The following is a 26,943-nucleotide window of genomic DNA, read 5'->3' as shown; positions in this document are numbered from 1 at the left end:
GAAATGACAGAAAAATCCTTGCAGCCGAAACTCAGCCAGAAAATACAATGTGTAAGTCGCATAGACGTGTTGCTGATTTATTGTGCGTAGCTATTTCTGTGTTTTTTAGCTTATTAGTAATAGTTTTTGCGTAATTAGCAATGTCTTGTTTTTTGACAGTATATTAGCAAGTACCCATATTTGGTCCCAACGTTGTAGACTAAGCGAAAAGTATTAAAATAAACTTGCCCTATTTTTATAAATATCGTTTTTTCGATTATGTTTTTATTGTCTTTTTTTTTTAAAAACACATTTATTACCATTTATGTTTAACTAGTATAGTGTATTTTATTTTATATGCGAATCAAAAATCAATGCAATTTTTTTTATTTTTTTTTAGCAGCAATAAAAATATAGAATATATAAAACTTCTAATAACTAACAAAAACATAAAATCAATTACATCAACATTTATAACTGAATTGTTCCACTGCCATTACATTCTTTAAAAAGAATTCAAAATGTTAATTTGCTCTAATCCAATCCAAATTCAAGATCTTCTGCTACAAAAAAAAATTATTTTTTTTTTTTTATTTTTTTTTATATATCTTTGTCCTCGATGTGAAAAAGTCGAATGCGCGACTTAAACAAAGAGTAACATCAGTTACTCCGACCCAGTCTCGAGTTGCCTGTGGCAGTTTGGGATATTATAGATTTTAATTGCCCAATAATTATACTGCTGATTAAGTATTGGCTCAGCAGGAGTTTGTACCGTTTATAGCGCCTTACTCAAGGGCGCTACAGCATGAGGTCTGTGGGGATTGAACCCACGATCTCATGTGTGGTGTAGCAAGTGTTTTTACCACTACACCACGCTGCCGCTATAAAAATTGTTGTCAATAATTTTTTTTTTTAAAGTTTGTTTATTAATTTAATTTTACCTTCCTTAGTTTCTGATTGCTTTTCTTCTAACGCACTTTCTTTAATATTTTCCTCCGATTTCTTGTTCTGTAAATATACAATTTTAAAAAATTAAAAATTTTTATTTTTTAATAGAAATCAAATAAAGTTTTAGTTACTTGATCAGTTACATCTTCAATTAACATCTTAAAACTCGGTGATGAATCTCCTTTTACATAATTATCCTCCAATACTTGAATTTTGGGTTGAATAAAAGGCTAAAAAATACAAAAAGCAAAGAAAAGGGGATAAATATATTAATTTAGGTTCCAATCAAGAAATTTTTTTATTTTTTTTACCATATTGTTGTTGTCTTGAAGTTCAAATTCCTCAAGGTCAATATCTTCAAGGTCAGGAAGATCGTCAAGATCAAATTTCTCAAACTTTGCATCCACATCTTTTATTTCTTCTTTTTCTGTTTAAAATCATTTTTAAATTATTTTTTAATCATGATTTTTAAACTTTGTATTTTAGTAATGCTATCATGCTGTAGCGCCCTTGAGTAAGGCGCTATAAACGGTATGAACTCCTGCTGAGCCAGCACTTAATCAACAACTTAATTATCAGGCAATTATAATCTATAATATCCCAAACTGCCAATGGCAACTCAAGACCAGATTGGGGTAACTAATGTTGCTCTATGTTTAGGTCATGAAGTCAACCTTTCCACATCAAGAATAAATAAATATACTATGAAATATTTTTTTTAGAAATTTTCAAACCTAATTCTGGTTCTAACAGAACATCTTCTTTGATAATTTCTTGTTTATTTTCAATATCATCTAAATTTGTTTCTTTAACTTTTGTGTCTTCTGTTGCCTCTGTGATTTGATCTACAAGTGATTTAAAATTTAATAAAGTTTTCTAAAAAAATGTTTAGGCTGTAACTTATACAAAGTGTTTATATATATATATATATTTTTTTTTTGTATATATCTTTATCCTCGATGTGGGAAAGTCGAATGCGCGACTTAAACATAGAGTAACATCAGTTACTCCACCCAGTCTCGAGTTGCCTGTGGCAGTTTGGGATATTATAGAGACTATAATTGCCCCATAATTTAGCTGCTGATTAAGTGCTGGCTCAGCAGGAGTTTTTTATACTATTTTACCTTCTTGGATCTCAGATATTTTTGATTTCTCTTCTTCATATTTAAACATTTCAACTGGTACCACATCTGATGTCACTAAAAATTTAATTTGAAATAAAAAAAAAGGTTTAAAATAAACTAAATTTAATAAAAATGAAAACACTTACATGGTTCACCATTTCTCTTTTTTTCAGCTTCTTTCCTAATATTATGAAGATAATCAACACTATCCTAAAAAAATTAAAATATCGCATGATTACTAAATTGTAAATCAAAAATTGCAAGTAAGATTACCTAATTTTAAATAAAATTATTAGCCATATTAAAAAAGGATAAATTAATTATGAATTTAAGTAAATTTAACCAGAACAAGCAACTACACTTTTAATAAGAAACAATAATATTTCCCTTGATCTATTTTTTTTTGTTATTCATGGGTTGAAAATTTGACTTTTTATCATAAATAGTAATTGTTTATTGCCTTAATCTTTTTCTTTTCCCTGTCAGCCCAGCGTTTCCGTTCAGCTTTTTCCTCTTCATGTCCTCCTCTGTGCCAAGCCTCAGCACATGCTCTGTCTCTTGGAAACACTGGCCTAAAAATTAATATTTATCTCCAAATATAAAAAACAATGATTTTTCTCTGTTAAAAAATAGGTAAGAACATCCTTTTATTAAAAGAAATGCCTAAAGCTTGATAAAAATTTAAATCTAAGTTACCTGTCATCTAAGTAAGTTAAGTTCTTTAAGCGAACAATCAAGTTCTTTCGATAGAATCGGACATTCTTCAAAACAGGGTTGCCCATCAAATTTAAAACTTTCTGTAACCACAAAAAAAGTCCAATAATCATAAATAGCAATCTGTTATTTAGACCTTATTCACTGTTTTCTGTAAAAGACATAATTTTTAACAAAATTTAACTTACCAAATTTTCCATTTTCTCGAAAATCTCGAACACAGTTTGGTCTTCAATTCGATTATGTGATAAATCAAGTACACTGAGTACCTTACAACCAACTAAATGTTCCAAGCCATCATAAGTTGATATATTGTTGTGAGCTATTTGTAAAGTCTCTAACAGTGGAAGGCAATCTGCAAAAATGAGTTTTAAAATTTTAAAAAAGACAATGGCAACAAAAATTGTATTAAAGGTTTACTGTTTTAAAAATATCTTTCTTTTGTAAATTATTTTACTCTTTGTTTGAGTAAGAAAATATTTTACAGAATATTATAGTTTAAATACTTGAATATATTTTTAAAAGGAATTCAAATGGGATATCTTATAATTTTACCAATGTTTTCAATTTTAGAAAGTTGGTTGTTGCACAAATTTAAAACTCTCAAATCTTGCATTGTTTCAAGGTTTTCAATTTTTTCGATCAAGTTTTGTTGCAAATAAACACATCTGAAATATAAGTTGGTTAAAAATGTGAAAGATTAATAATTTTAATATTAATTATTTAAAAAAATTCAGTGGGCATTTACCTTAGGTTAACTAATTTTTCCATATTTTCAATTTTTCTTAGTCCATTAACTTCAAGCCAAATACATTTTAATCCAGTATATTCATCTAAATTTTCTATTTTCCACCAACCTTTAATTAAAATAAAGCATTTAAAAAACTTTATAAAAAAAAATCATTTATTTATTTTTTTTTGTATATATCTTTATCCTCGATGTGAGAAAGTTGAATGCGCGACTTAAACATAGAGTAACATTAGTTACTCCGACCCAGTCTCGAGTTGCCTGTGGCAGTTTGGGATATTATAGATTATAATTGCCCGATAATTATGCTGCTGATTAATTGCTGACCCAGCAGGAGTTCGTACCGTTTATAGCGCCTTACTCAAGGGCGCTACAGCATGAGCTCAGTGGGGATTGAACCCGAGCCTCATGTGTGGTGTAGCAAGTGTTCTTACCACTACACCAAGCTGCCGGTATTAGATGTGTTTATAAAAGCAATACTACTATTAGCTATATTAAAGTATATTTAAATATATTTTTTATAGACTTTTATATAAAAATTGGTATACCTTTGTAATGTAGATAAAGAATATCATTCAGATATGGAGTCGTATAAAGTTTATGTTGCTTACATAATTGTTTAAGTGACTGTTTAGTCATCCTAAAATACAAAAAAATCTTGATTTTAAAAACTATTTTTGATCAAATATTTTTAAAGTTTTTTAAAACTAGTTTTTATATGACCTCGGAAATTTTGCCATCTCTTTTTCCTCCTTCTCTCTTTTTATTCTCTCTTGATCTGTTTCTACAGGAACCCTTAAAATATTATAATTTTTAATAATTCTAATTTACTAAATCTAATTTAGAACAAAGACCCTTTTTTAAAAAAGTTAAGAAGTTAAATCTTGACTCAGGGTTAAATATAATAACCACTGTTGTTTACCAACTTACATTTGTTTTTCTTCATCACGAGGAGTAGTTTCACCAGTTTTTTCCTCATTCTTAGCCTCTGTAAATTCCATGTAAGGTGTGACTATTAAAAACAATGTGTTTTTATATTATCCTATACAACTAACTATACGATTCTTATAATTTAGCATAATTGTTATTGCGTTTATAAGAATAATAAGGCTTAGAATTGTTAAGACATATTATAAAAATACTTTTTCATCTTTAGTATGTTATTTGCTTTTTATATTTTTTGGTTCGTAAATGCCAAATTTTTGCTTTGATTTACATTTATATTATACCTGGTTTTACTGCTAATTTTTCTGTTAAATTCGATTTTTTATTATCTTTAGTTTTTGGGGCTTGATTTTCTTTATCAAAATAGTCATCATTGCTGAAGTGCACAGATTTTTTTGAATTTGCATTTGAAGGTGAATTGTCCTGTTTTATATCAAATAAATGTTTTAAATTTTTCTAATTTAATTTTATTTGTTTGATGATTTAGATTATAATTATGTTTTGTTATATTTTTTGTACCTCTTTGTAAGAAGCAGATTTAGCTCGTTTGTCCATTTCAGTTAAAATATCATCAACCGTTTCATTAGGATTAGCTGCCTTTTCTTCATCTATAAAAAAAATTAATAAATAATTGATTTTTTTATTTATTGTTTATTACAAACCCCATAATTAATGAAAAGAAAGGGCGATAAAAATATGGCATAGTTTGAAACATGGCTTATGGTCATTTAATACTAAATTAGTTTTTGATAAAATGTAATTTCTTTAATGATCAAATTAACTCATAACTTATATTACCAATCCTCCTTTTTTCAACACTTTTATCATCAAATGCAAGTCTCCAGCCAGGATATAAACTTTCAAGTTTGTCCATATCTATCTGTGATTTGGGAGCTAGAAAATAAAGTTTTATAATGCATATTTAATAAGAGGATATGTTTGCTTATTTAGGTTAATGTTTATTAAGAATGACAACGCCAAAACTGATAGAAAATTACAATCTTTGGGATGTAAAATTTATTTTTAAACTAACCATAATCAGCTTCTTCTTCATTCGTTTCTTCCATATCTTGTTTCTCCTAAATAAACATTAAATTTTTTTTATATATAATTAAATAAAAAATGACATTTTAAAACAACATTTTTAGCATTTATGTTAATCTTATATATATTTATTTATACATCTTTTTAAATATAATTTTGAGTTTGACTAATAGTTGTTTACGTCGATTGTTGAAATAGAGTCGTGTGTTGAAGTTGTTTCTGATGTTGTATCATCAAAATCACTTGTCACATCCGACATATTGTCACTAACCTTTAGTAAAAAAAAAATTTAAAACCAGTTGCAATTTTCTATCTAGTTTTTTATTTCTATTGTTTTAATGTTAACATTAAAATGTTTTTTATATTTGCGAATTAATGTTTAGATAAAAATACAAATCACATCATATAATAAGGAATTAAATCTTACTGAGGGAAGGGGCTCATACTCTGTTTCATCATCCCCTAGTTTTGCCGATTCCGGAATAATTTCAACTTCCTCAGTTTGAGTTTCAACTTCACCCGATCCTTCTTCATTATTTTCATCCTCACTTACAGATTCTTGGTCAATTGTTTCAATATTTTCTGGTTCATTTACTGTTAAGCCTTGTTCTTCTTTAGTTGTAAGTTCTAGTGGTAATTTTTCTTCAGTTTCTGCAGTAGTATTTGCATCTACTATCATGGGTTCAATGTTAGATTGTTCTTCAACTAAATTTACATTTTCTTCTATATTTTCCTGTACAACTTCAGGTTCATCAGGTAAGTCAACAATTAAAGGCATTTTATATAAACCCTAAATACCTAATAAAAAAAGACACAGTGAATTTTAAGGCTTAGTATAGCAAATTGGAATAGCAATTTTAAAAATAAAAAAGTTAAATTAGCAAAAAACTAAATAAAAGCAAGGCACAAAAATTAACACCTTTTTATAAGCAAGCACAATTATTGTAGGCATTAATATGCTAATATTGTTTTTTTCCGTACACACAACCATTTATGAGCTAGTACTTAATCAACAAATTAAATTGTATTCAATAAGAGCAACAGGAATAGCACAAACATGTCGAAACACAATATATTCACTATGCCCCATCTGCCACGACCTAGATAACCTTAGCTCATTGTCCATGTTTGACAGACGTCCTTGCGTTAAAATTGAGTCAAATCCATCCGGCGGCTGCTTTCTCGTCGGCTCCTTTGTCGTCACAGTTTGGGTGTGACCTAAGCAGACTTTTGCCACTAATATAAAACCTCGAGGCGAAAATCTTGCAGCTGCACGAGCGTAACGACTAAAATGTAACCCCCTTCCAAAATCGCTAACTGCAAAGTCGCCAACTCCGAAACCATATCTGTTAATGTGTTTAAATTGTTCTTTGCTTGCTTGGTTTTGTGTTCCACAGTAGTAGAGATTGGTGACTATATCTGGGTCCTTTGACGCCTTAACTGCCTCGGCAAATCTTGATTTTATTCCACTAGGTAGCAGTGAAGGGGTGACGTTTAATACATTTGTAACTTGGTATTCTAAACCTGTGAAATTTGATGGACTTATGTCCATGCTCATGATAAAACAATGCTTAATTTCATGCAATGCAATATCAGACAGATCATTGTTATTCTCACTCAGATTGAAGCTGTTGTTTAAAGAGCTAGATTTGCTTTTGCTTGAATCAGTGTCATTTTTAGACTCTAAATTTTCATCATCAATTTCAATTTCTGGTGTAGGTGTTTCCACGCTTTCTTCTTTTACTTTTTGAGTTTCTTTTTCAGATTCATATGATGAAGCATCCTGAGCTGATGATGAGATTTCAGATGCAGTTGATTCAACTAAAATATTTGTGCATGTTTAGAGGATATTTTGTGCATGTTTAGAGGATAGCAAAGCCATTGCATTGTAATTAAATATAAATAGTATGCTTAAAAATATTGCTCAAAATTCAATAAAGCTATAAAAAAATAATATAGAATAGAAATATTTATAAACTTTTTTCTGGTAACCTTGTTTCTCTGTTTCGTCCAAATGATTTATCGCAATTTTAAGATCATCCAATCGAACTCGGAGATTTTGTTTCTGGTTATCTACTTTAACATCTTTCTGGATTTCTAACTCACTTTGTATTCGGTTTATGACATCGTCTTTAATGCTGAGTTGTGCTCGTAATGTCAAAACTTCTTGCCGCATTCGATGAACTATTAAGGCTTGTAACTGATAGGCCTAGAAATTATTAGTTAAGTACTTAAAACATTACATTAAAGCATTTTTCATGTGCCTTAGACCTATATATATAATTTTTTTTATATATCTTTATCCTTGATGTGGAACATAAAGTAACATCTGTTACCTTTGTGCAGTCTCAAGTTGCCTTAGCAGTTTGGAATATAATAAATTATAGTTGCCCGGCAAATTAGGCTGCTGATTAAGTGTTGGCACAGCAGAAGTTTATACCGTTTATAATGCATTACTCAAGAGCGCTGCATGAGAGCGATGGGGATTGAACCCAGGACCTTATGTAGTAAAGTCAAATGCTCTTACCGCTATACCACATCACTTTGTAAACAAAACAATTAAAGATCCTACTTGTAAACTTTTTTCTTTCCACAATGATATTTCAAGTTCCATTTCTCTGAGGTCAATATTATCTAAAGTATCTCCTTGTCCACTGTGCTGTGTTGATCGGGCATAAGCAGGCAGGTAACACATTCGTTTGCTGTTAAACCAAATATCACCAATGTGGGCATACTGGCTGTTCAAAATAACATCATCTGTAAAACCTAAAAATATAAAACAAGTAGTAACTTTTTTTTATATTTCTTTATCCTGATGTGAAAAGGTCGACTGCATGACCTAAACATAGAGTGACATCAGTAACTCCGACCCAGTCTCAAGTTGCCTTTAGATTTTTTTACATTGTTTATAGTCCTTACTAAAGGACGTTACAGCATAAAAGCAGTATGGATTGAACCCACACTCTCATGAGGTGTAGCAAGTGTTTTTACTAGCACACTACGCTGCCACAACTGTATTAACTTACCTTCCTTCTCAAAGAAATCCACTGCATTTTGATCAGCGTTTACTACGATAACATCCATACCACCGGTAATGGTGGCATCTTGTATTTGTTTCATCATAAAATTTCCCATCCTATGACCTTGGTACTTCTTTCTAACAGCCATCAAGGTCAGTTGAAGAACTCGATGTCCTGGTTTCTCATACGATCGCTCAAAAGTCGAACAACCGACCAAATGATGCTCAATTCCTAAACGGAAAAAATGGGAATTTGATAGTTTTTGTAAATCGATTTTTTTAATTTATTTTAAATTTTTTTATAACAGTTTGTTGTTTCTCTAATACCATTAAATGTTTAATGATTAATAAGAAAAGAATCACTTATTTTAATCAGTACATAGTGCAAATACTTTACTAAAATGTAAATATTTACCTAGCAAGTTGTCTGGTATTTCATCAACCGAATTCTCTCCACCTTGTAAACCTTTGATCCATCTATAAATTAATTTATATAAAAATCATTTAATTATTTATTTAGCTCCAAACCTTAACACACATTAGCTACAAACCAAAAAAATTAAATTATAAAAAAATGGTTAAACAATTTAAACTTTGGGTTATTATAACACTAAAATTGTCTACTTTTGCTTTTGGTCTCTTCTTTCCTGGACAGCAGCAAGAAAATTAGGAATAGTTGAAAGGAAGTTGTCATCCACATCCTCTCCTTCCTCTTCTTCTTCCTCCTCTTCATCACTAAAGATGTCTTTTTCTTCAGCATCTTCATTTGGATCTTTAAAAAATTGGAGGTATACAAATATTGGTATATAAATATTACCATATTATTATAAACAAACCTTCAGGTTTTGTTGTAATTAATTTATTCTTAGTTTCCCTTTTAAGTTGAACTCCATTTTTAAATTGTTCTTTTACTTCCTTATGATCTCGCACCATCAATATTGTTCTTGACCACTTCTCGCACAGTGTAGGATAGATAATATCGTCAGTAACTTCTGGTAATGAATTTCCATATAAAGTTGCAACTGCGTGCAAAAGATCCAAGTTCGGAATACCAGCAATAATCTGTGAATTGAAAAAATTAAAATATGAGAGTCAAGCTGAATGGCATAATTTTGATTTTGAATCTTTTGCAAAAAAATATGACAAAATAAATTAATATTTGTTTTAAACAAACTTATGATTATTTGGTAAAAATTAAATGTTATTCTTATTTTTAGTTATTTTTAAAGAAAAATTAAATTTATTTTTTTCTTACCTCATCGTTATTTTTGTTTGGTCCCTTAAGCAGTCGTTCAAAATCGACAACAATTGGTAAAATTGTAATTTTTTCTCCATCTTGCTGTTTTCCTTTTTGCTTCTTATTTAGAAAACTAACAGCAGGTAAATGTAAAACAATTGGACAAGACATTTTGCGGAAATTATTTAAGTTACATTGACCGGGACTGGAAGAATAATGATTTTTAGTGCAAACTTTTTCTTTTTCTAAATACTGACTTGATTTGTTTTAAAAAATGGAATATTTATAAGCTTAAAAATCATTACCTTTGCAGATTAAATACAAGTTAAAACATATGTCGTTTTTTTAATACACAAAGTCAGATAAACAATAAGATAAAGAGGCAAAAGTAAATTTAAAAGCTAGAATTTGCGAGAAGCTTTTCACAAACACAAAAGCGTCTTGAATTTCCACGGTAACATAACCAACCAACCGTGCGTGACTTCTGACAACAAAAAAACGTCTATTTTTATAATTCTATGGGACATGAATATTTTTATATTTAAACGTTAATTTTTGTTGCTTAAATAGTAAATAATAAATGTAAATATGTGGAAAAAGGATAATTAAGACTAGAAAGGCACTAAATTGGTGGTCGTTTAGTTGCTTACTTTTACAAGACCCCATAACGATTACGGAAGTTTTGAATATGTATCATATGCTACAACAATCATTTTTTATTACCCTACTATCATTAATAACGTCTTGGCGAATGTGCAAGCTGTTGTAATCAAAATTGTTTTAAAAAGGTTCTTATTTAAAATAAGGAATTAAATTTTTTAGGCAGTTTCCTAAGAATAAGCTTAACGATGTTTAAAAATATTTATGTGATTGTCTTAGGATTGTGTGTTCTTCTAATCAATACAAAAAGTGTACTTGGAGCATGGGTAAAAAAACACTTTAACTTAGCATTTAATTGTTTGCAAATTTTAATGTGTAACATATAATACTTTTAGAGAGAATTTGAGTCAGAAGAAAGGACCAATGTGGTTTACGATTCAGGAATACAAGTTTTAAGCCTTGGTCGTCAAATCGTCTGCAATCTAAACAAAAACCCAAAAAACTATTGGAATGTATTACTTGTCATGTTGGAATACAACAAATATGGTTGCTATTGTGGCATGGGTGGTAGTGGTACTCCTATCAATGCTATTGACCAGTAAGTAGGCCAATGTATTTTAAACTTTGCCATAGCAGCTTAAGTTTTGTACAATATGTTTTTTTGAAATCACAGATGCTGTAAAAACCATGATAAGTGTTATATAGCAAGCCAAGGTTCATTGCCAAGTTTTCAAGTATTTTCAGTTGTATATGCTGCTAAGTGTAACCCAGTAACGGATACATCTTCTTGTGGTAATGCCTAGGATTTTTGCAAAAATACAATGTTATTTTGGCTATAACTCTTGACATGGTGTTTAACTACTTTTCAAATTTACAGAGTCAACTTCGAATGGCAAACTTGCTAATGAAATATGTGAATGCGATCGAGTTTTTGCTGAGTGTCTAAAGACAACAAGACATTTGTACAATGGTCGCAAAACTTGTCCTAAATAAATAAATATTTAGAAAAAAAATGTAACCAAGAATTTTATGTCTTGTGGTTATTGTTTTGCTAATAAACAGACTAATGTTATTGGATTTGATAAATTCGTATAAACGATAAAACCAACATATTATGTCCATTACACAAGACATGATTTCGGAAGCTCTTGTTTACCAATACATATGCTGTTAAAATTTTTATTTTACTGACCTTTTACTAAAAAGTCTATAAAATATTCCGGAACACAGAACCAATCCTTTAACTCTATTGATGACTCACATAACGTTTTTTACCATATGTAAGTTGTGTAAGTTTACTTAAAGTTTGGTTAATTTAGATTTTTTAAGTACTACACTAACAATGTTGAAGATATTTTATTTCGTTGTATTTTTAAGTGTTTTGGTTATCAACACAAGAACTGTATTAGGCGAAAGGGTAAGTTACTTTATCTGCTATCTTATAACATTTTAAACGGAGCAATGCTAATTAAGCCTTTTTAAACGGGACTTGAATTGTTAAAGGTTGGATTTCAGCTAGAAGAAGAAGATTCAGAATACGATACTGGGTCACAAGTTTTAGGGTTAGCTCGTCAGATGGTTTGCAATTTAGGCAGAAACCCAAGGAATCCATTTGACATATTTTACGTGTTTCTTCAGTATAACGACTACGGTTGTAACTGTGGAAGGCGTGGTGGTAAGACACCAGTTGATGACATCGACAAGTAAGTAGATTTGGCCAAAGCATTTTTTATATATATTTTTATTCTCGATGTGGGAAGGCCGACCTTATGACCTAAACATAACGTAACACCAGTTACACCGACCCAGTCTTGAGTTGCCTTTGGCAATTTGGAAAATTATATAGATTATAATTGCCTGATAATTCAGCTGCTAGTTAATTATTGGCTTAGCAGGAATTTTTTTTTATTTATAGCGTTTTACTCAAGGGCGGTACGGCATAGAAGCAGAGGGGATTGAACCAAGGACATCATGTTGTAAAACCAAGTGTTTTTGGCATTGTAAAATCATAACATGTTTTACAATATGCATAAACTAAAAAATAGCAATATGCCCAAAATGTGCAAAATGTTAAATATTTACAGTTTTAAATGCCTTTAAAATTTAGGAATATTAAACTTAGTACTGGATTTAAATTTCTAGATGCTGTGTGGAACATGATAATTGCTTTTCAAAAGTTCGTGGTGACCTGCCCGCACATTTGATATTTTCTGCTCAATATACTACTGTGTGTGATAGGAGCAAAAGTACATCGACTTGTGGTAAATTTAATTTTTTTATTTCAAATTAAAATATTACGACAAAGTAAAAGAACTTCTAAAATGAAGGCGTTATTTAATAAATTTATAACATCAATTTTTTAGGATCATGTCATGTTGTTATTTTCTCTTTTGCCTATTTAAAAATGGTGGTAGTGCTAATATTGCAAATAATTATTAAATTAAAATTTTTTTTACAAACAGAGCCTGGAAAAAATGTTTACGGTGATGCAGTTTGTAAATGCGACCAAGTATTTTCAGAATGTATTAAAAGAACAAGACATTTATATACTGTTAAAAAGACATGCTAGTAAAAAATACTTAATCATGCAATTATTGTAAATTTCTAATATCTAGAACATTTAATTTTTAAATAGTATATTTAATTATCAAGTACTCAGAATTGTATTTGAAAAAAATAAAACATGGAATCGTAAATCAAAATTTGTCAAACTACACGACAGCTTGCTTTAACCAGTAATTAGAAAAAAAACAGCAAATTAATAAGCGAAATACAGAGTGGATTATTTGTCTTTCTTAACAGACATGTTACGACCGAAAAGGGGAAAAATTGATTAATTATTTAACAAAGAAATTGCTATATGCTATTTTCTCTCCCAATTGCATTGCCATTAGTCATATGTTGTAGTACAGAGAGCACTATTTTATTTGTAGTTAATAAAAAAAAAATTTGAAATCTTGTTAAAAAGAAAATATAAAATTAAAGAATTGTAAGGTAATCTGTTTTAGCTTGTTCAAAAATTAAATTAAATAATAAATAAACTTTACAAACTTATATAATTTTTGTCTATTGTTTTTATGTAAACATATAAAAAAGAATCAATTATTTAAAGAATTTATTTTGTAAGGTTTTTCCAATTCTACAAAATATTGTGAGCGAATTGTATAAGACAGTTGTGTAGCTGATGAACTAGCCAATCAATAACCGATTTGTATCTTAAAAATCGTTTAATGAATATTTAAAAGTTTCAATTTCACACATCAACATTTTTTCCTGATTGTCCAGTCCGTTAATCTTATTCAATTTGTGGTAGGCGGGGCCTAAGGGAGTTTGTACACTTGAGTGACAGATGGTCTCTCTGACCTAGGATGCGCAGGTTGCTACTACACATGCATTGTTACGTCAGGCGAGATAAGAAAGGTCGATAATTGATATCTTTTGTGCGGTAATGTGCATTTGGTTATATTTGTCTCGGGAAACAAAGATTGATTTGGTTGAAGAATCGAAATTGTGATTTAAACGACGCAAATTTTTTCTGCAGTAGATTGTTTTAGGCCGGTGTTGATAAATTTGTAAGAATACAGCTTTAGTAGTTAAGGTAAAAATTTAACAGACTGTATTTCTTTTTAGCTTGAGATAATAGAATTAGTGCTTTTATGTACGGACCTTTGAGCAAAAGTTTTATTAATTTATTAATTTTTTACTTTATTGTTTAATTTAATTTTTTTTTGTTTTACTTAAAAAGTTGTATTAATTTATTACTTTTTGCTTTTTTATACTTTAAGTTGCTTATTAAGTTAAAATTAAATAGGATTTCAACTGTCAATTTCTAATTCGATTCTCAATTAAATAAAACATAAATCTTTCTTGTTAGGAAGTACATGAAAACGCTAATCATTATAAAAGGTCTTGACCTCAATTTTCGTTATAATCCAAAAAAGCATGTTTAATCACGTGGTCTTATGTATTCTGACGACGATTTTACAAAAACCTAAATTGCTTCGATCGATTTATGTACAGTGCTTGCTTGATTGTATTGACTTAGTGACTGCTGCAGATATTGCGACGCTCGGTCTATACACTGTTTGCATTGCGATGTATTATTTTTATTAAGAAAAATATAACAACGATAAAATACAAGGGTCCTTTTCTTATTTTGGATATGAGATATGGTTTAATTAGAAAAAAGGTTGGTTGTATGTTTAAGATTTATGGTACAGTAAAATAGATATACAGTTTTAGTGAGTTCGGTTTACATATGAAAGCTTTACTTTTACCAACGAACTAGAAAAGGTAAAATAAAAAAATGCAAAATTAAAAAAAATAATTCGAGGTTTTATTTAAAAAAATGTTTTTTTAGATTTTGTTTTTAAAATTTTCATAAACTATCAACACAATGCTAAAGAATAGAGATACCCCTTCTAACCCATATAGGGTACCCCCTCAACCTACCCCAGTTTGGATTAAAGTTTGTGTCACGTGCTTGTTCTTATTGGTTGGAGCTCTTATTGGTGCAGTCGTTTACTTAAGTAAGTCAGTTTTACTAAAATATTGTTTCTAAATTTAAAAAAAAAAAATTTTAACATTTTTTTGTGTACAACTGAATTTAAATATGTACATTTACATACCTTTATATTTTTTAAAATAATAAAGTTAATAAAAAGGGTTATTTTTTTTAGTTTTTTTATTTTGAAATTTTTTTTAAGTTGTTTATTAATAAATTTGGGCAGTAATTAAAAAACAAAATTTTTAATATGCAAATTTTGTCAAAAAATAATTAACCTACAATGTCTAAACAAAAGAAAAATTGGCACCGTACAATAATAAAGCCATCACATCGTAAAACACTTTCCCAAAAAAATAAAGTCATCTTCTTGCAACGTAATCATCAAATATTTATTAAGCTCATGAATCTTTTAGTAACCTTGGTCTGTAGGTAACAAACTGTATTATTTTATGCTCTTAAACGCTCAACAGATGTGCCGATCTCTATATTCTTGAAACCAAGTATTTTGTAGCATTACTATAATACATATAATATGTCATATGGTCTGTTGTAAGGCGGTGTGTAATTATGATTATGCATTCGTTTCTGCATGACCAATCAAAATACTGTGCCTAAAATTATTAATATTTTATTTAAAAATTTTAATAAGGTTCCATTAACTTTTGTTGGTGTTTTTTTATGTAATCAAATAGTATTGAATTTTATAAATACTTTTTATTTTGTTAAATTTAACAAACTAATTTAAATAAATTTTTAACTATACCTTTTTCGAAATTTAAACATTAAAATTTTTTTATTATATTTTAGTGATTTCTCCGCCCAAATGCTCATGTGACATTAACGTACCCGTGCCCGCAGAGGCCGGCGCACGCAAGCCAGTAACATCGAGGAAAACCATTGCAATGGCGGACGAAAGTTCAGATAACACCGCGAGGCAGGAGAGCAATGTCAGGAACTTGGTGAACAGGGTGAATCGGTTAAGTGAAGCGGTGTCTAGGATTCAAACAATTGTGTCGGATTTACAATCAACAACAAGGTAAAAATTAGTTCAAATTTAGTAATTTTAAGTAAGCGAAAATTAACGAACTGGGTATAAAAATATTTACACTGGCTTAATGTGTAAAAAAGATATTTTTAGGGGTATTTTTAAACACCTGGAGCGTGGTGTAGTGGTAAAAACATTTTGCTACACCACACATGAGGTCGTGGGTTCATTCCCCATTGATCTCGTGCTGTAGCGCCCTTGAGTAAGGCGCTATAAACGGTGTGAACTCCTGCTGAGCCAGCACTTAATCAGCAGCATAATTATCGTGCAATTATAATCTATAATATCCCAAACTGCCACAGGCAACTCGAGACTGGGTCGGAGTAACTGATGTTACTCTAGGTTTAAGTCGCGCATTCGACTTCCCACATCGAAGATAAAGATATATACAAAAAAATAAGTTAGTAAAAAAAAATAAGCTGTATAAATAGATTTGACTAATTACACTGTTCCTTAAAAGAGTAACAGGTATTTAAAAGCTCCAAATTTATTAAAGTAAACGTTTTAAATAAAGGTAGATACAAAATAATGTTTTACCTTGACTTTAATATGCAAAATAAATTGCTCAAAAAATTCTTAATCAGTCGAGCAATTCCCGAGAATTGATTGGCATTGATCATATACCACTCAATGTTGTACCTCACCTAAATCGATAAATCGAGCCGTGAAACTTAATTTCCAACATCGATTTTTTCCGCGATTTAACGTAATTACTGCCACCCTACCGTCACAATTTGTTTTTTCGTTCACAGAGTTTCAAAGTCACGTGGTTTTGAGGACCCGCCAACCGGAAGCTCTACTGGGCTGACACTTACGCCGACAGATGTCGCTATGCTGCAAAAAGTGCCGAAAATTGAGGCGTACGCTAGAGGTAAGCTTTTAAAATTTTAGTGAAAGGTTTGGTAAAACATTTTTGATACCTATCTTTTAAATCTAAAAATATTTAATATTTATTCATTTATTGATCCTCGATGGGGAAAGGTCAACTTCACTACCTAAGCATAAAGTTACATTTGTTACCCCGACCCAATCTTGAGTTGCCTTTGGCAGTTTGGGATAGTATAAATTATAATTTCCCATTAATTATGCTGCTGTTTAAGTGTAGGCTTAGCAGGAGTTCATACCGTTTACATCGCATTACGTAATGGCGCTACAGCATGAGAGCAGTGGGGGTCGAACCCAAGACCTCATGTATAATATTTAATAAAATTTTTTAATACCAAAAATCAATATTTGTATTAGAGTAAACTTAAATTATTATATTGATATAGCTTAGGATTATTCCTAGGGGGCCAAGGCTTAAACAGAATTTATTTATTCTGTATATAAATCGTTTTGTATTTATTATATTACAGGTTTGGACAATAAACTTACCAGACATATAAATGCTGCACAGGAAGGTAAAATCTAATTTCCAATTTTCGATGCTTCTAAAAATTAAAAAATTATAATCATTTTATTTTATAATTCTTATTTTTAATTTTTTTTTTTAGTTTGCAAGGACGGCCATTATCGATACGGTGGGTATTGTTACGTCATAGGAGAAGCGGCTTTAACGCAAAGAGACGCTAAAAACTGGTGCACTACAGATTACGGTGCACATTCTACACTGGCTGTGATAAAGGACAGATTTATCCAGGTATTATAAGGAACAGATTTTAAACTGCAATTTTTATTTTTTTTATTTTTAAAAAACTTTTTTAAAATAATTTATTTTCTTATTTCTAGAATTTTCTAGTTTCGAAGTTACCTAACCGCTTGCATTCTTATTGGATTGGAATCGAACGACAAAGCCCAAGCCCATCTGGATATACAGATTATGGCACACCCAATCCACTAGCACCTCTATCGGTCAAAAGCACCCAGTCGTTTGAATACTTCGACGGTACCAGGGTTCAGAAAAACGTCTTTCAAATGTGGAGACCGCGCAATTCGGCGGACGCAGACGAGAATGCCGGCCAGTCGGCAAAAAATTGCGCAGCTTTGAGCTTTGACAGATTTACTTCACAATGGCGCTGGGATGAAAAGGCCTGCGTGTCGAGATATGGTTACATTTGCCAGTACTTTATCATGACATAGGCACTTTAAGATTGTAATCAGTTTACAGACTGTGCTAGCATTTTTAAAACCCTTTTATTTGTACATAGGTATGATGCCTGGCGCATCTAATATGTTAGTAAACTTCAATTACCACAATTCCTCATTTTTATCTAATTTACAATAAACATTATTATAATTTTTTGCACGTTTTGTACCTATTTTAAATATTTGCAAAAATTATGACTAATTCTTTTGATTTACGTTCCTTAATGTTTCTGTTATCTTCACTCATATTTAATAAGCGTATTATTAAAATTGTAAATAAAAGAAAATTTAAACGTTAATATTTAATACCAAGATTAATTTAAGTAGCTTATTTGAGGATAAAGTGATGTGAATAAAAACTAACCATGCGTATTGTTTACTTAACAATAAGAATAAGTCAAACAATCAGAAAATTAGAAGAACACGCACTGTTTTTCGATTGTTTATACCAAATAAATAATCGAAAAAAAAAAAATTGTTTTAACAAGGATCATTGTTGTTTATAGTTACTCAGTTCAGCATAGTTTTATCTAAAGCATTGTTAAACATTTTATACTAGCTGACTAGTGAATAAATACTTAAATAAACTGATAAAAAGCAACGAAAATCGATTAAATTTTCTATAAATTTTTAAAAAACTTTTTGTTTAGTAGTTTGTAGTTTTAACGTAATTTTGGTCTCTAGTAACTGCGTGAACTTTACATATAGCTAAAGTTTTAATAGGGAAAGCTCAAATTCTAACTAGTGTATTAAGGTTTATTTCCCAAATTATAAAAAAACAATTTTCTCTTTAGTCTGTTAGTAACATAGTCTGATAGTGGTTTAGTATAAATATTGCTGTTAGTCACTTATTTATCACATTTTTAAACAGACTTTTAAACTTAATACGGCTATTATTTTTTTGGAATCTTCAGTAGAAATAAGGAAGCTTTAGAAAAAGTGCTGTTTTTAATGCTGTAGGCTGTCAGGCTGTAGATTTCTACTAGCTGACAAAAAATCACCAGCGGCGTAGTGTAGTGGTAAGAACAATTCTACACTACACATGGGGTCATGGGTTTAATCCCCACTGATCTCATGCTGTAGCGCCCTTGAGTAAGGCGCTATAAACGGTATAAACTTCTGCTGAGCCAGCACTTAATCAGCAGTATAATTATCGGGCAATTATAATCTATAATATCCCAAACTGCCACAGGCAACGCGAGACAGGGTCGAAGTAACTATTGTTACTCTATGTTTAAGTCACGCATTCGACTTTCCCACATCGAGGATAAAGATAAATACAAAAAAAAATTTTTTATTTTATTTCTGGTTGTATTATTATTACAGGTTTTATATTAATCAGTTAATAATGAAAAAAAGAAGTTAGTACATTTAAAATATTGAAATATTTTTTAATCAACTTTTCTGCAATGGCTCAAAAAAAGGGAATATTTGGGCAACATTTTCTGCCATTTTTCGCGGGAATCGCTTGCGGCATTTTTATATCAATACTTTTATTTCTACTTTTTGCATCGCCGGCGATATTTTCAAAATTATGGGTGGTAAAAGATAACACGGATGATGCTCATTCATCTTTTACACCACACGATAACTCAGATCATGATGTTGTAATACATCAACCTATACAAAGTAAGGATACATTTGTGATTTTAGTATTTCAAAATAAAATTATTTAAATATAAATTTTTGCTTATCAATAGAGTTTTTTTGAACAGTTCTACTAAAAGCACTTGTTGTATATATCACTTTAATTAATTAGTTAAAATAATTCGACCGGCAGCTTGGTATAGTGGCAAGAACACTTGCTACACCACACATGAGGTTGTGGGTTCAATCCCCACTGATCTCATGCTGTAGCGTCTTTGAATAAAGCGCTATAAACGGTATGAACTCCTGCTGAGCCGGCACTTAATCAGCAGCTTAATTATCGGGCAATTATAATCTATAATATCCCAAACTGCCACAGGCAACTCGAGACTGGGTCGGAGTAACTAATGTTACTCACATCGAGGATAAAGATATATATATACAAAAAAAAAATTAAACTATATATATTAGTATTTTTTTCTGTAACTTTAATTTGTTGTTTTTTATAGAAGTTGGTGAAATTGTAAAAGATCAAGAAGTGTCAAACTTAAATAATCAAGATTCAAATCCAAATCGAACGATTCCGATGGATTATGAAAAAGAACCAGAAGCTATAGAGGTTTGTGACACTATTCTAATATTTAAAAAAAAATCTTTATGTTTTATTCTAATTTTTGTTTTTATTTTTTGACGCAGAATCCAGCTTGGGAATTAAATTTAACGCCGGTTCATATTCCTGGTTTTTTATCCCAAGAACTTGAACTAAAAAAAAAAGTTTTTGTTGCTGTTCTTAATCCTTCTACCCATACTTTACCAATAACTGAACATATTGATAAAACATGGGCCAAAGGTAAAAAACAAAAAATTAAATATATTTATTAGAATTCCAAATAATATTTATTTTAACAAATTAAGTGTGATAGGCCCTTATTAAATATATTTAACTTTATAATTTTTATACTTAATTATGTAATTGGTAAAAAATCAATTTTTAAATCTTTATTGTTTTAAGCTGATTATTGTAAGTGCATAGTATTAATATGTAAGTGTATAGCTTGAGCTAATTGTTAAAAGAACTTGGTTTAATTATAATTTAAGGTTGGGCTTCAGAAGGTTTTGGTGATATTACAATATATTCAAGTTTGGGTGCCGATATAAAAACCAAAGAAATTAAAACTTTTTATTTAACCGGTAAGTGGGTTTCATTTTTTAAATATTAGGTAATAATTTACAAGATTAAATAAGGGGAAAAAATTAATAACTGATTTATTCTGTTCATTATCATTTTGGGCTTTTTGTGATAATTAATGTTTATTTAACCGGCAGCGTGGTGTAGTGGTAAGAACACTTGCTACACCAAAATGAGGTTGTTGTATATCCCAAACTGCCACAGGCAACTCGAGACTTGGTCGGAGTAACTGATGTTACTCTAGGTTTAAGTTGCACATTCAATTTTCCCACATCAAGGATAAAAATATATATATACAAAAAATAAATAAAAAAATATTATCATGGAATTTGTAAATATACAGTGTATATATATACAATTTTTTTAAATTTTGTTTTCAAATAATTTTTTTTTTTAATCAGAATAATTTTTTTTTTTAGTTTCTTCAGATAAACCTGACCAAGTGAGTGCCGGGATGTTGTACCAAACATTAAACGATTTATGTAGCCAACATCTCGACTCATTTCACCATTTTTTTGTTGTTAAAAGTGACGCGTACATTTCATTACCCAGATTATTAAATTTTACCAACAGATTAGATGATTCAAAATTATTATGGATCGGTAAGTGTTAAAAAAATATTGGTTAATATTTAACTTCTATGTAATATATTGTCTTTCAATTCTAAGAGCACAGTTTTTAGTAACTAAATTTTTGTTTAAATATATATTTTTGTTGCCTAAATTATAGTGTTTTTAAAAAATAATGTTCTAACGGCAGAATATAAATATTTAGATATTTAGTAAACATTTTTCTACCTATTGTCGGTAAAAAATATTAAAAAGCATTTATTTTAATATAAAGTCAACTCTGTGATAATTTTATGACTAATTTCGTAAACATTTAACCTTGCTTTATAGGTGGGAAAGTAAACACTAAAGATCATGAAAAAAGTTACCAGAATGACCCAAACTTTTATTGTTCAGTTAATTCTGGATTTATTTTATCAAGACATGCTCTTCAAAATTTATGTCCGAAATTATCAAACTGCCAACAAGAATATAACAAAAACAATGCTGGTCCTGCTGAACTACAACTTTCAAGATGCATGTTTAGATATTTGAATATTACTTGTACATATCCAGCTAATGAGGTAGGTCAAGTTTAAAATAGTTTCAAATAAAACAATTTTTATTGACATGTTTTATATATTTTATCGTCAAAAATAAAGTATATAAAATTCAATTTTAATGATTTCTTGATAAATATGCTAATATAAATTTAAAATAAAGATAGAATAGAATTTCTGTAATCATGTTTTGTATATTAAGTACGTAGAATTTCTTTAAGACAAATTTTGTGAAGTAAACTTCTTTTTTAGGGTTTGTTCTACCAAAGTTCTACTCAATCTTTGTTAGATCCTTACGATGAAAAACAACCTTTTAAAGACAGTATTTCGGTCTCTCCAATTAAAGATGAAACCTCATTATACAAACTACATCATTATTTCTTATCTCAACAAATTAATGAAACTATTAAGTAAGTGGTAATGTAGTTGGTAACTTGTTATTAACTATGCTATTTTGCCAGGAAAATTTATAGGTACACTTTAAGGTACTGCTGGTTATAAGAATACAGTGTTATTAAATATTGTTTTAATTATTTTATTTTATTTGATTAAAGGGCCAATTCGTATTACCACAACATAATTCAAAACATGGACAGAGTTTTAGTTCAGGAAGGAGGAATGGCTGACGATAGACTTATACTCGGAAGAAATGGAAACAAAAACAAGTAAATTAATTTCGTTACAAACTCCTAAAGATTATCAATAAAAAATTAACATTTTATTTTGTGAGTTTTACAAAAAATAGAATAATAATAATATGTCTTTAAAGCAAGCTAACTTTTTATTACTGGCCATCTAGCACGTATGTATGATATTACCACATTTAAAAGGATTTTTGTTTTATTTATTTATCTTCAATGTGGGAAGGTCGACTTTACAACCTTACAATATACAAATAGTAAAATGTTAAATATTTTTTTAGATACCAACATGGGGATGTTATAACATGGGACAAGATAGAGGTAGATGATGGAATAGAGAAGTCGATATTTCTAGTTAATGATGCCAATCCAAGCAAAGATCTAACTGTTGCAGATAAAACTGCTATCTCAAAAGTTAAACACATGGCCTTACATCATGTTATGGTACGTGAACTTTCAAAATATTTAAGATCAAAAAGTGTTAAACTTCAAAAAAAAATCTATTTTTTTCCGTATAACCTAGCGCATATATTTTTTTTATTTTATGTTTTGTAATATACTAACTTATCATTAATAATTTTTTTTCAACCAGATGATTATAGTAGAACTAAAAATACAATTATTTTAAATTTTTTAGGAAAAATATGGTAATCTCGGTAAATATTTAACTAGTAATATATTCCGAAGAGTTGTACCAGGAGTTGGGTATCAATACATGGTTGATATTACTAATCAGAATGAGGAGGTAATATAATTTAAAAATAGTAAAAAATAAATAAAAACAAAAAAAAAGACCGGCAGCGTGGTGTAGTGGTAAGAATACTTGCTACACCACCATGAGGTCGTGGGTATAATACCCACTGCTCTCATGCTGTAGCGCTCTTGAGTAAGGCGGTATAAACGATATAAACTCTTGCTGAGCCAGCACTGAATCAGCAGCTAAATTATCGGGTAATTATAATTTATAATATCCTAAACTGCCACAGGCAACTCGAGACTGGGTCGGAGTAACTAATGTTACTCTATGTTTAGGTTGCGCATTCGACTTTTCCACATCAAGGATAGAGATATATACAAAAAAAATAAATAATGAAGTATTACCTTTAAACACCTTTAAATATGCCTGTGTGTTATAAATTGAGTAAGCCTTTATTTTGTCATTAATTATTTTCTGAAATTATTTTTGTAAATCAAAAATAATAAAAGCTATTAGATTTGACATTTTTTTATTAACTTTAAAAATTTTTTTTATGCTATTGTACATTTTAAATATTATATTTTTTTGCTTAATTTTTTAAAAATTTTTGTTCCAATTTTAGATGGCAACTGTATGCTTAAACCAACCTTATGACAGAATGATTACAGTTAAAACAAATGTAGCACCAGATGTTAAAGTTAACTTCGTATTACCTCTTCAAGATAGATCTCCGTACTTTAAGGATTTTATGCAAATGTTCGAACAGGTATTTTTTCATTTGTTAATAAATTGAAATTTTTTTTGTATATATCTTTATCCTCGATGTGGGAAGGTTGTAGAGTAACATCAGTTACTCCGACCAAGTCTTGAGTTGCCTGTGGCAGTTTGGGATATTATAGAGATTATAATTCCCGATAATTATGCTGCTGATTAAGTGCTGGCTCAGCAGGAGTTCATACTGTTTATAGCGCCTTACTCAATGGCGCTACAGCATGAGATCAGTGGGGATTAAACCCACGACTTCATGTGTGGTGTAGCAAGTATGATAAATTTAGTTGTTTAATGTTTAAATGTTTTAATATATTTAAAGCTATATATTTAAATAACCTTTAAAAATTTTTTAAAATTTTAACAATTTAACAAAAATTAAAAATTTTAACAATTCTGGGCTAAAGATTTTAAGTATGATTTTTTACTATGCTTATTTAAAATTTTTTTACAACTATATTGAAGGCTTGTATGTCGATTGAAAGAGCTCAGAATGTAGCCTTATTGGTTGTTCTATATACACAAACCGACAACGATTTACAACCATTTGACGAAAAGAAATCAGAAACTCTTGCAACGTTAAACTTATATAAACAAAAATATCCAGATTTATCACTAAGGTGAGAAATAAGTTTAAAAATTTGAAACATTGGATTTATAATTATATTACCTGTTATGAATTAAAATTAAATTTAAATTTTTATTTTTTAGAAAAAAACTTTAAAATTTTTTTTTTTTTAAGAGTTTTAATTTTTTTCGAAAATAATTAATTTTTGCAGGTGGATAAATGGAGGCGAAAAATCTTATTCACATATTGAGGGAATGTCTATGGCAGTTAGAGCTCTTCCTGCTGACACTCTACTCTGCTCAACTAACCTCTTTACCTTAGTAAGCTTACTTTTTTATTTTTTATATAAGTAAAATTAATAAATTTGCATCATTTTAGAGTTAAAAAAAAAATAAATGTGCATTTCAGAATTTTTTTGATGCATTTCAGATGTCTCCAGAATTTTTACATCATGCCAGGTTAAATACCGTCGCCGGTGAGCAATTATTTTTCCCAGCTGCCTTTCAAAGACTTCAAACTACTGTAAGTCATCAAAAAAAAAATCGTACAAAAAATTATGGCTAAATTTTAATGCAATATTGTAAAAATAATGTTTAATTTTTTTTTTGTATATATCTTTATCCTCGATGTGGGAAAGTCAAATGCACGACTTAAACATAGAGTAACATCAGTTACTCCGACCCAGTCTCGAGTTGCCTGTGGCAGTTTGGGATATTATAGAGATTATAATTGCCCAATAATTAAGTTGCTGATTACAGTTTGGCTCAGGAGGAGTTCATACCATTTATAGCGCCTTACTCAAGGGCGCTACAGCATGAAAATAGTAGGGATTGAACTCACGACCTCATGTGTTGTGTAGCAAGTGTTTTTACCACTACACCACGCTGTTGGTCAAATGCATTCCAAAACAAAATTAGATATTTTTTTTATAAAGTTTTTTTTTTAAATATTTTATTAGTGATATTTATATTTTTCAGTCACCTGATGAAGATATATCCAAAACAAATGGGTTTTGGAGGTCGTTTGATTACAGTTACTTTTGTGGATATAAACAAGATGTTATAAGGGCCTGTGGTGGTGAAAATTTTGTCAGGTAAATATAAATATATAAGTATTACCCCAAATAAATTTATTTTGTTAGATGTTAGAAGGTAGCAGCGTGGTGTAGTGGTAAAAACACTTGCTACACCATCATGCGGTAATCCCCACTGCTCTCATGCTGTAATGCCCTTGAGTAAGGCGCTATAAACAATATAAACTCCTGCCAGGCAATTATAGTCTCTGTAATATCCCAAACTGCCACAGGCAACTTAAGACTGGGTCGGAGTAACTGATGTTACTCTATGTTTTAGTCGCACATTCGACTTTTCCACATTGAGGATAAATATATATATACAAAAAAAATTATATTTTATTAACTAAAATTCATCTTTTTTTTGTTTACAATATATATCCAAAAATATGTATATAAAAATGTTCTGTCAAATTTTTTTAATTTATATAAATTAATTTTAGTGGAGTGGATTTATTTGAAAAAGCATTGGCTTCCGGTTTGGACACGTTTAGAGCCCCAGAGCATTCATTATCAGAAACTTGGCACAAATCAGATTGTCAGAATTCTCTTTTATCCAAATCTGAGAGAGCATTTTGTGAAGAAGCAAAAAAGTTTTCTAATCTTGCAGTCAGTGTCTTATTATGATAATATGCAGTTTTCTTAGCCATTTATGAAAATTATGAAGGTAAAAAATGAGTTAAAAGTTAATAAAAATTACCAGTGCCCTTTTTTAAAAACACCTTGTTTAATTTACTTAGTATATTAACATTTCTGTGATACATTGGCTACATAACATAAACCACATTTTAATTATTTTTAAGCTAAAAGCAAAAATATTTTTTTTAATTTTGAATTTAGCGTACAAGAAAAATTTATAAACGACGTACTTCTTTTAACTTAAAGGAATGGAAAAAATCATATATTTATATATTCACGTACTATTTTATTTTAATTATTGCAAATAAAACAAATGTTAAGTAGTAAGTGGTGTTAAAATGCAATACAAGTAAATCTTAATAAAAAATAAAAACAACATTAATAAAAGTAATGATAATACCGGCAGCGTGGTGTAGTGGTAAGAACACTTGCTACACCACCATGAGGGCGTGGGTTTAATCCCCACTGCTCTTATGCTTGTTAACAGGTCAAGTCTGTATTGCTTTAGTTTGTAGTGATACCCTTGCAATATCATAAAAGTATAAAAACTATAATTTTAATAAATTTTTAAACGAGTTTTGTTTTTCGCAGATAATTTATTTTATAGAATATTAACGTTGAGTTGAAAACGAATATATTTTTCTATGAGCTTTCTTTTTCAAAAGGTCTCGTGTTGACC

At 29.6% G+C, this 26,943-nt stretch overlaps 5 protein-coding genes across 8 annotated transcripts; 3 read left to right on the top strand and 2 right to left on the bottom strand.

Annotated features, from left to right (window-relative positions):
* Nucleotides 1–313: 313 nt before the first annotated feature.
* On the bottom strand, nt 314–6,296 carry LOC145744589 (dynein axonemal assembly factor 1-like). Of its 3 annotated transcripts, none has more exons than XM_082562469.1 (21): nt 5,930–6,296; nt 5,684–5,773; nt 5,492–5,537; nt 5,257–5,352; nt 4,978–5,066; nt 4,743–4,881; nt 4,444–4,525; nt 4,237–4,308; nt 4,062–4,153; nt 3,514–3,622; nt 3,321–3,433; nt 2,954–3,120; nt 2,748–2,848; nt 2,512–2,623; nt 2,198–2,261; nt 2,052–2,126; nt 1,662–1,772; nt 1,239–1,354; nt 1,059–1,157; nt 921–987; nt 314–542 (listed from the first exon to the last, which is right to left on the bottom strand). In XM_082562469.1, the coding sequence occupies exons 1-21, from the start codon at nt 6,278–6,280 to the stop codon at nt 514–516; spliced, it is 2,220 nt and encodes a 739-aa protein (XP_082418595.1). In that variant the 5' UTR covers nt 6,281–6,296; the 3' UTR covers nt 314–513. The 3 variants fall into 3 exon arrangements, with proteins under 3 accessions (XP_082418595.1, XP_082418596.1, XP_082418597.1); XM_082562470.1 differs by having other exon boundaries at nt 314–539; XM_082562471.1 differs by having other exon boundaries at nt 4,444–4,501.
* Nucleotides 6,297–6,300: 4 nt separating this feature from the next.
* LOC145744590 (uncharacterized) lies at nt 6,301–10,170 on the bottom strand. The gene is made up of 8 exons (XM_082562472.1): nt 9,777–10,170; nt 9,358–9,583; nt 9,146–9,293; nt 8,937–8,998; nt 8,529–8,753; nt 8,075–8,268; nt 7,495–7,711; nt 6,301–7,323 (listed from the first exon to the last, which is right to left on the bottom strand). Exons 1-8 carry the CDS (start codon nt 9,927–9,929, stop codon nt 6,512–6,514), a joined length of 2,037 nt encoding a protein of 678 aa, XP_082418598.1. The 5' UTR covers nt 9,930–10,170; the 3' UTR covers nt 6,301–6,511.
* A 436-nt stretch (nt 10,171–10,606) lies between these two features.
* LOC145745988 (basic phospholipase A2-like) lies at nt 10,607–11,351 on the top strand. Its single transcript, XM_082564166.1, has 4 exons — nt 10,607–10,684; nt 10,754–10,956; nt 11,032–11,150; nt 11,236–11,351. The coding sequence occupies exons 1-4, from the start codon at nt 10,607–10,609 to the stop codon at nt 11,349–11,351; spliced, it is 516 nt and encodes a 171-aa protein (XP_082420292.1).
* Nucleotides 11,352–14,754: 3,403 nt separating this feature from the next.
* Nucleotides 14,755–17,989, top strand: LOC145745987 (uncharacterized). The gene is made up of 6 exons (XM_082564165.1): nt 14,755–14,887; nt 15,673–15,901; nt 16,663–16,781; nt 17,266–17,310; nt 17,404–17,549; nt 17,639–17,989. The coding sequence occupies exons 1-6, from the start codon at nt 14,755–14,757 to the stop codon at nt 17,987–17,989; spliced, it is 1,023 nt and encodes a 340-aa protein (XP_082420291.1).
* A 1,338-nt stretch (nt 17,990–19,327) lies between these two features.
* LOC145745164 (chondroitin sulfate synthase 1-like) lies at nt 19,328–26,595 on the top strand. Of its 2 annotated transcripts, XM_082563166.1 has the most exons (17): nt 19,328–19,624; nt 20,092–20,201; nt 20,279–20,432; nt 20,681–20,773; nt 21,191–21,373; nt 21,671–21,903; nt 22,132–22,289; nt 22,434–22,544; nt 22,802–22,964; nt 23,158–23,265; nt 23,840–23,983; nt 24,451–24,605; nt 24,765–24,873; nt 24,983–25,075; nt 25,531–25,646; nt 26,069–26,292; nt 26,466–26,595. In XM_082563166.1, exons 1-16 carry the CDS (start codon nt 19,405–19,407, stop codon nt 26,250–26,252), a joined length of 2,334 nt encoding a protein of 777 aa, XP_082419292.1. In that variant the 5' UTR covers nt 19,328–19,404; the 3' UTR covers nt 26,253–26,292; nt 26,466–26,595. The 2 variants fall into 2 exon arrangements, with proteins under 2 accessions (XP_082419292.1, XP_082419291.1); XM_082563165.1 differs by having other exon boundaries at nt 26,069–26,555.
* The last annotated feature ends 348 nt before the right edge of the window (nt 26,596–26,943 follow it).

This window comes from Corella eumyota, chromosome 3 (assembly GCF_963082875.1).
Source record: "Corella eumyota chromosome 3, kaCorEumy4.1, whole genome shotgun sequence".
In the NCBI taxonomy this organism is placed as follows: domain Eukaryota; kingdom Metazoa; phylum Chordata; class Ascidiacea; order Phlebobranchia; family Corellidae; genus Corella; species Corella eumyota.
The sequence above is the reverse complement of the archived record's forward strand: the minus strand, read 5'-3'. Positions and strand labels throughout refer to the sequence as shown.

What these genes read in the sequence shown, in the direction of transcription:
- LOC145744589 (XM_082562469.1), bottom strand. Translation starts at nt 6,280, where the DNA reads ATGCCTTTAATTGTTGACTTACCTGATGAACCTGAAGTTGTACAGGAA. An exon ending in AATCTGCTTCTTACAAAGAG is followed by an intron (nt 4,882 to 4,977) that starts GTACAAAAAATA and finishes GATATAAAACAG; the next exon opens with GACAATTCACCTTCAAATGC. An exon ending in GAAAAATTAGTTAACCTAAG is followed by an intron (nt 3,434 to 3,513) that starts GTAAATGCCCAC and finishes CTTATATTTCAG; the next exon opens with ATGTGTTTATTTGCAACAAA.
- LOC145744590 (XM_082562472.1), bottom strand. Translation starts at nt 9,929, where the DNA reads ATGTCTTGTCCAATTGTTTTACATTTACCTGCTGTTAGTTTTCTAAAT. An exon ending in AATTACAACAAAACCTGAAG is followed by an intron (nt 9,294 to 9,357) that starts GTTTGTTTATAA and finishes AATTTTTTAAAG; the next exon opens with ATCCAAATGAAGATGCTGAA. An exon ending in AATACCAGACAACTTGCTAG is followed by an intron (nt 8,754 to 8,936) that starts GTAAATATTTAC and finishes TTTTCCGTTTAG; the next exon opens with GAATTGAGCATCATTTGGTC.
- LOC145745164 (XM_082563166.1), top strand. Translation starts at nt 19,405, where the DNA reads ATGGCTCAAAAAAAGGGAATATTTGGGCAACATTTTCTGCCATTTTTC. An exon ending in TGGCCTTACATCATGTTATG is followed by an intron (nt 22,965 to 23,157) that starts GTACGTGAACTT and finishes TAAATTTTTTAG; the next exon opens with GAAAAATATGGTAATCTCGG. An exon ending in TTATGCAAATGTTCGAACAG is followed by an intron (nt 23,984 to 24,450) that starts GTATTTTTTCAT and finishes ACTATATTGAAG; the next exon opens with GCTTGTATGTCGATTGAAAG.
- LOC145745987 (XM_082564165.1), top strand. Translation starts at nt 14,755, where the DNA reads ATGCTAAAGAATAGAGATACCCCTTCTAACCCATATAGGGTACCCCCT. An exon ending in TATAAATGCTGCACAGGAAG is followed by an intron (nt 17,311 to 17,403) that starts GTAAAATCTAAT and finishes TTTTTTTTTTAG; the next exon opens with TTTGCAAGGACGGCCATTAT. An exon ending in TAAAGGACAGATTTATCCAG is followed by an intron (nt 17,550 to 17,638) that starts GTATTATAAGGA and finishes TCTTATTTCTAG; the next exon opens with AATTTTCTAGTTTCGAAGTT.
- LOC145745988 (XM_082564166.1), top strand. Translation starts at nt 10,607, where the DNA reads ATGTTTAAAAATATTTATGTGATTGTCTTAGGATTGTGTGTTCTTCTA. An exon ending in CCTATCAATGCTATTGACCA is followed by an intron (nt 10,957 to 11,031) that starts GTAAGTAGGCCA and finishes TTGAAATCACAG; the next exon opens with ATGCTGTAAAAACCATGATA. An exon ending in AACGGATACATCTTCTTGTG is followed by an intron (nt 11,151 to 11,235) that starts GTAATGCCTAGG and finishes TCAAATTTACAG; the next exon opens with AGTCAACTTCGAATGGCAAA.